Source organism: Echinops telfairi, unplaced genomic scaffold (assembly GCF_000313985.2).
Source record: "Echinops telfairi isolate 266 unplaced genomic scaffold, ASM31398v2 ScPeMD7_7458;HRSCAF=8496, whole genome shotgun sequence".
In the NCBI taxonomy this organism is placed as follows: domain Eukaryota; kingdom Metazoa; phylum Chordata; class Mammalia; order Afrosoricida; family Tenrecidae; genus Echinops; species Echinops telfairi.
The window spans coordinates 32361676-32369164 of record NW_022111358.1 but is presented as its reverse complement, the minus strand read 5'-3'; the positions used below and the strand labels follow the sequence as shown (position 1 = coordinate 32369164).

At 54.0% G+C, this 7489-nt stretch overlaps 1 protein-coding gene across 3 annotated transcripts in view; it reads left to right on the top strand.

Moving 5' to 3' along the window:
• PLEKHM1 (pleckstrin homology and RUN domain containing M1) overlaps positions 1-6571 on the top strand; it is a 55568-nt gene extending 48997 nt beyond the window's left edge. For all 3 annotated transcript variants that reach the window (XM_045299724.1, XM_045299725.1, XM_004707523.2), the window contains 3 exons: positions 4911-4974; positions 5242-5399; positions 6123-6571. In XM_045299724.1, coding sequence (XP_045155659.1) covers positions 4911-4974; positions 5242-5399; positions 6123-6234 — 334 coding nt within the window. In that variant the 3' untranslated portion in view covers positions 6235-6571. The remainder of the gene's footprint in view (positions 1-4910; positions 4975-5241; positions 5400-6122) is intronic.
• Positions 6572-7489: the final 918 nt, after the last annotated feature.

Sequence of the window (7489 nt, the reverse complement as noted above, 5' to 3'; positions counted from 1 at the left end):
TTATTTTGTCATATCTTACACTGACATCTCCCTTCACCCACTTTTCTGTTGTCCATCCCCCAGGGAGGAGGTTATATGTAGATCCTTGTAGTCGGTTCCCCCTTTCCACCCCAATTTTTCAATGTATAAAACCCCAGCTGACACTGTGTGCTGACTGTGTACCCTGTGACTTTGCTGAATTCCTCCATGAGCTCTAGAACGTTCTTGGGGACGCTGTGATTTTCCTCTTCATCCACATATAAAGATCATTTTACCTCTTAGTATCTGGACACCTGTACGGTAGGTCTGTTTTGTTGGGACTTCTTTCCTGGGTGGACACTCCCAAATCCAGTACTGGATACAAGTGATGAGCAGCACCGCGTTCCTGATTTCAAGGGGAACCCGCTCAGTCTTTCTCTGCTAAGTATGATGTTGGGGTTTTTTTAGGGGGTTTTTTTTGGTCAATGAAAGGAATTCAGAAAGTTCATAGAAAAATGGAATTATGAGCTAATGAAATGTTTCCACAAACTTCTTGAAGCCCTCTTGTATGCCCTGACTTGGGTTGAGGAATTTTCCTTCTCTTCTAATCTTTAGGGCTCTCAGCAAGACAAGATGTTGGTTTTTATCACATGCTTGTTCTGTGTCCATGGAGATGATCACGTGTCTCTCCTTTGTTCTGTTGCTGTGCTGTCTTACATTGATTGGTTTTCCAACACTGAGCCATCCCTGTGTTCCCGGAGTAAATCCCATTTGGTCATGGTGTATGCCTCTTTTAACATGTTAATGGCTTCTGTTCACTGATATTTTGTGGAGGATTTTTGCATCTATATTCATAACAGATATTGGCCTATAGTTTTCTTTTTGTGTGTGATGTCTTTGTCTGGTTTGGATATCAGGATTGTTTTTGATTCTTAGAATTAATTAGAGAGCATTCCTTCCTTTCCTATCTTTTGGAAGATTTAAACAGTATTGGTGTCAATTAGTCTCTGAATGTTTGGTAGCATGCCACAGGGAAGCTCTCTGGTCCAGGATTCCTTTTTTTTGTGGGGTGGGAGATTTTTTTTTTTTTTATCACTGATATGCTTTCTTCACTTGTTACGATTCTGTCATAATTATCTTTATTCGGTCAGGTGTAATGTCACCACTTGTGAGCATTTTTATTATGGTTATTTGCGTCTTTTCTCTGTTGCTGTCAGTCTAGCTAACATTTGTAATTAGATTTACCTTTTCAAAGACTCGTCTGTCTGGTCTTACTGATGCTGTTGTTTTTCTGCTTGTGATTGTATCGGTGTATGCTCTGATCGTTGTTACTGTGTGGTTTGCGCGTCTCTTTATAGTACCTGGAGTTGCTGAGTTGGCCTGGTAATTCGAGCTCTTTCTCTTTTCTCATGCAGGCCTTCACTGCGGTAAGTTTTCCCGAGTACACCCTCTGCGCATCCCAGAGGCTTCATGCGTTGGGTTTCATGTTCACTTGACTGTAAGAATTTTGTGATTTCTCTTTGATTTCTTTCTTGACCCATTGGTCGCTTAGTAGTGTGTTGTTTAACTTCTGTTTGTGTGTTGTGTGGTTTTGTTGTTTCCTGTCGGCATTGCCTCGCTTCATTCTCTGTGGTCAGAGAAAATGCTCTGAATGCTTTCAGTCTTTTAAAATTGAGGAAGACTTGCTTTGTGGCCTAAAATATGCGCCGTCCTGAAGCATGCCCCTTGTCCCCGAGGGTGGATTGTGTGCTGTGGGGAGTTGATGTAGCTCTGCACAGTCTAGTTTGTCTGTGGTGTCAGTGAGGCTTAGGTACTCTCTCTCCTTCTGCATGCTCTGCCGATGGCAAGTAGTGCTTCGCAGTGTCCGAATGTGAAATTCTGTTGGTGCTGTTCTTGTTTATTTAAGCACCCCGGTGTTGATCTATATATGATTGGTAAATCTGCTTGGTTAATTGCTGTCGATGAGCTGTTTTCATCTCTTCTGACAGATTTCGTTCTCAAGGCTACTTTGTTTGGTATTGGTGGCCACTACCCAGCTCTGTTTTTGTTACTACTTGGCATGCCATATTTTCCCATACTTTCACTTTCAACTTACTTGTGTCCCTGGTGGTTTAAGGTGTGGCTCTTGAAAACAGCATATAGTTGTTCTGTGGTTTTTAAAATTCCTTCTGGCATTCCCTGCCTTTTGATGGGAGCATCGAATCCATTTACACTGACTGTAATCACGGCTAAGAACATACTTCTGTCATTCTGCTCTTTATGTGTCCAAACCCTTCTTCCACGACTACCGCCTGCTGCTGTGTTGTGTTCATTGATTTTAGTCCTTTGTGGTTCCCTCGCCTTTTCTTTGTGTGTGTGTCTAATACGTGCTCTCTGAACGGTTGCATGAACGCCGCAGTTTAAGCGCCTGTGTTGCTAAGACTCCAGGGTCTCAGTGAGAGACCCCTGGTGGTTATGTGTTGGGCTGCTCAGGCACGCGCTGCGGTTTGAAACCACCAGCCTGTCTGCGGGAGAAAGACGAGGCGCTCTGCCCCGGAAGGAGGGTCAGTGGGAAACTCACAGCAGCAGTCTCCCCCCTCCTCCTGGGTCACGACGATTGAACTTGACTGGATGGCAGTGAGTTGGGTTTTGATGGTAAAGTGGGCTTTCTTTTAAGGGAGTGATATTAGAATATTCTCACAGTCTAACAAAGAAAAAAGGCAGAAAGTCAAATTGCCCCTTCTCAGATTCCTGTCGGTGTGGGTACAGCATTCTCTCAGACCTTAGTCTGTCTTCACACATGAACATAGCTCCTGCCGCGTGGACGGCACTGTCTCGATATGGCCCGGGTGCAGATGAATGAGGAGAGGGAGCCTGTGAGATGGAGCTGGTGGGGCATGTGGCTCTGGAGGCTTGGGGAGGGTTCCAGGGCACCTGCACTGTGGTGATGGATGGGCCTTCCAGAGCCAGACTCACAGATCCTACCTGCCACGCTGAGAGGGTTTGGATTTTCTCCTACAGCTAGTGGGGTCCGCTGAGGGATTTGGCAGCAGGAGGGTGAGGGGCTGGAAGAGCAACTAATTCACCCAGGGGTATGAGAGGGGCTGGCCACACTTGACCAGGGTAGAGCGCCTGCAAGGGCCATGGGCAGGTCTAAGTCCAGGGGTGCTCAGCGAGAAGGCGCCAGGCCTGGAACACAGACATGAGTCTGTGTGTAGGGAAGCCCAGGTGCACGGAGGAGCCCTCCCAGAAATGCCCCACTAGGGTGCCCACCCACCAGACCTCAGGTCTCCCTCCAACAGGCTCTGGAATGATGGGTAGAGGAGGAACGCAGGGCTCAGTAGAGACTGGTAACACCCACACACCCACCACAACCCACAGCAGACTGGAGCACAGACGTCCAGCCCTGTGCACTCCCCCCCGCTCCCCCTCCCACCATGGCGTCCACAGGAAGTACGCTGCTGCGGTCTCCTCTTGGCGTCCACTTTGCTCCAGGGAGCCCCGAAGGCTCTTCTCTTCTCGTCCATAGAGCCAGCCTCAGACCAGAGGAGAACTGAGCGGGGTCTCCTCATTGTATGGGGAGAAATGGGCCCCGGAGAGGCCTGGGCTGTGCCCAGCGCACAGATTCTTCTACCAAAGGCCAAGAGAGGAAGAGAGGCAAGCCTTTCACCCCAGCTGAGTGCCCTTCTGCGGCTGAGGCTGTCACAGGCCAGGGTGTGGTGGCTCCAGGAAGCCCTGGGCCTGACTGGCTCCTAGACCTTCCAAGACAGCAGACAGAGGGCTGACAGACGGCAGAGTGAGTTCTCCCTCCACTCAGCCCCTCCCTTCCTGCTCGGGCTGGCGCACACACACACACACACACACACACACACACACACACACACACACACACACACCTCTCCCATGCCCCCCCTTTTCCTGGTGATAATGGCAGCTTCCTGTTCCAGAAAGCTGGACATTCAGTCACTGGGTAAGTGAGCATGGGGAGCTGAGTGGCCAGCTTGGCTGCGTGCTGTCCCAGATTGTGCTCCCCTGGACCACAGGCAAGGCCATGGGGTGGGGCCAGTGCCCCCAGAGTCCCAAGGTGACCCTCTGTTTCCTGAAGCTTTTCCCTAGCATCCCCTGACCGGGCACTTTCTCTCCCCACCTCCAGCACCCACATGAACACACACGTCCAGCCAGGCCAGGCTGGGGCTTCTGCAGGTGCTTCCTCTCCATCAGGATGCTCCCAGTGGTGGGGTGGAAATGACAAGAGGGCTGGCCGCGCCATGTCCTCCACACACCGCCCCCATCTGAAATGGGATCTGTGGGGCCTGGGCGAGGCCCGACTCCTCTCGCATAGCATCGAAACCAGGTGCTTGGTGTCGGCCTATTGCTAGGGCTGAGGAGGGCAGGGGCTGTGTCCTGTGCATTTCTGTTCCCTGCCCTGGGCCTGGCATGTAGTGGGGACAGCAGTTACCACAGCCAGCATCTGGAGGCATACAGCAAGACAGGTAATGGCGTAGGCTCTTAACCCAGACTCCCACACTCCGACTCCCACGCTGCCCCCTCCTAACCATGCCGTATCCCGCCTGGGTCCTCTCCCTTAAGACTAGGTGAAGCTAGAATGAGTTACTGCCTAGGAAGCTCTTCGCTCAGAACCTACACCAGGTGGTCGCTTTCATCCCCTGGTCGCCGTCGACATCGTCATGAATTGTGTGCACTGTGTGCTCAGTACCTCACTAAGGTATCAAATCCTCAAACTAACTCCCACTTCTCACATGAGGAAACCCAAGGCACCAGCTTAAAACTCACTGCCAGAGAGCCGAGTGGACTCTCTAGGACAGAGGAGAACTCAGAAAGGTTAAATGTTAGCATGACCTCAGTCACAACCGCCAGTTACTGGGAGGACCAGGGTCCCCAGCAACCCTGGGGGAGGCTGACAGAGCAGGCTTGGGGACTTCCCTAAGAAATGACTTCTGTTTCCTTTGAAGGCTCAACCACAGGAATTATCTCTTGGAGTTCCCCCACAAGTACAGCGTCGCCGACCTCCAGCAGGTAGGATGGGTTCCCTCCAGAGGGAACATCCGAGGGGAGGTGGGAGGGGCAGTATGAGCATCAGACCTCCCCAGCCCCCCGGAGTAAGCAGGCCCTCCAGCAAACCCCAGGGTCACGGGACCCCTCAGCCCCAGCCTGGAGGTGTAGGGTGCAGGACACAGGGTGCATAGTGCTTGAAGACGGACAGTGGCTCAGCCCGGGTGGGGAGGCTCTCTTCCCTGGTGGCCCTCATGTGGTGCGGAAGGCGTGGCCTGCTTGTCCTCACAGCTCGCCGAGGGCGGGTACGAAGCGTTCCTCAAGTCCCTGATTGAGTTCGCCTCCCAGCACGTCTACCACTGTGACCTGTGCACCCAGCGGGGCTTCATTTGCCAGATCTGCCACCACCATGACATCATCTTCCCCTTTGAGTTTGACACCACAGCCAGGTATGTGGGCCACCCCACCCCAGCGCATCCACAGACTGACCTGAGGGCTCCAGGGTGACAGTGACGGGCCATATGGAATGTGGGCTCTGTGGGTACCCAAGGGTGGGGAGCAGTCACACTATCTCTGCCAGCTCTGGGCGAGCTCAGCCCTCACAGGAGTGTGGGTCTACAGAGCGGTGGCCCAGGGCCTTGAGGAAGGGGTGGGGGGTGGTCTCTGAGAAGGATTAGAGGAGTTAGCACCCTGGAAGCTGGTACAGGCTTGGCATCCAGTGGTCCTGCTGCCTCTGCTGCTGTGATGGTCATCTTACCCCATATTGCTCCTTTAACGGGATGCCTTTACCGGCCTAACGTGGACGCCTCTGACTAGGAGGTCCTTCCTGCCCCTGGGCCAGGATCAGCCCAGAACAGGCCTAGCCCTGAATTGTAGAAGCCATGCTGTGAGTGTTTAAAACCCGAGCAAGCATCAGCTTAGGGAGGCTCCAGCAGCATTTGAAAAAAAATAAAAGAACTAGAAGAGAGACGGTCAGAATGTTCTACATAATTGACAGGTAAGACTTCCAAGACTGGTCCTGGGGTGGTGGGGTACTGCTGCCTCTGTGCCCTGGCTCTCAGCGTGATGCACAGCCTTCCTCGTAGTCCTAGTGGGCAGCACTGGCCAGCCCCAGGCCCCAAGGAGGCCTCTACTCCCTGAGTCACCAGAGCACCTGCTGCTGTCTCCCCCAGGTGTGCTGAGTGCAAGACTGTCTTCCACCAGAGCTGCCAGGCCACGCTGAAGAAGGGCTGCCCCCGCTGTGCCCGCCGGCGCAAGTACCAGGAGCAGAACACTCTGACGTAACCCCGCCCTCCTGGCCCCACCAGGCCACAGGCGTGAGGCTGCAGCTCGTGGTCCCGCTGGTTTGCTGTCAGCGTGGTCTGCCCTGTCTCAAGGTGGCACAGCCAGTTCCTCCCAGAGAGGCTATCCCATGTGGCTGGAACAGGCGGCCCCACCCGCTGCAGGGGCTGGCGCACCACCAGAAGCCCCTTCCTAGGGTCCCTTGGCACTTGCCAGACCCCGGCTCACTTCACCTCACCACACCTCACCAGCGGCTCCTCAGGGCTGTGGAGACATTGTGGAAACGAGATTAGGGGAGCGTTTTCCATCCGCATACCTGAGTAAAGGGCTAGTTTTTAAAGGTGGGTTTTTTTTTTTCCCTTCCCTCCCTCCATATTTCAGCAGGAGATATTTTTTTATTAGTGACTATACATGTCACCCAAGAAACCCAGCCATTCCCACCCTGGGCAGGACGTGCAGCGGCTGCACAGGCCCACCCAGCGGTGGAGGGGATGCCCAGCCGGCCACTACTGGGACAGAGGCGGTGGGCAGACCCGGTGCCTTTCATGTGCCCTCGCCAGGCATCTTTAGCTCGAGTGCAATGTGCCAAACCGCCCCGCAGGCAGGGCAGGGCCAGCCCCATGACCACCTCTCCCAGCCTCCTCAGCGCTCCCTTGTCAATGTCAGAGCCCCTGGACTCCGTCCCAGCAACTGGAGGGGAAACCAAGGGACCAGCACTGTCAGCACTTTGAGCCTTCCTCTTCCGGGCTCAGCCTCATCCTGCCCACCCCTCACCCCCAGGGCCTCCTCACCTCCACCAGCCTTCCCCCTACCTGACTGACTTGTCAAGGCGGCCGAGCCCAGGCCCCGTGGCTGCCAGGCTGTGAAGAGTGCCAGCCCCACAGCCAAGAGGACCCGGGACCCTTGGGAGAAGCTGTGCTTGTGGGAGGAGCCTGAGTGTCACCTGTATAAGCCATTCATTCACAACACTTCCCTTGACTTTCCCAGTAGGGGGGCGCCACTCCAGCTGGAAACTTCCACGGGCATGCCATTGCCTTCAAGCAGGCCTCGGGCTTGGGGTGAGGTTGGGATTGTTTTCCAAGTGATGTTTGGACATCTGGGACTCGGGACATCTGGGTGGGGTTTCTGTGCTGCTGCCCCACTCCGCCTGGGTCCCGCTGGTCTCCTATGCCCCCACTAGCTTGGAACTGCAAACCTCCAGTGGAGTTTGCCGATCCCCCACCTGCTATCACTCACAAGATGCCCCCCCCCACCTCTC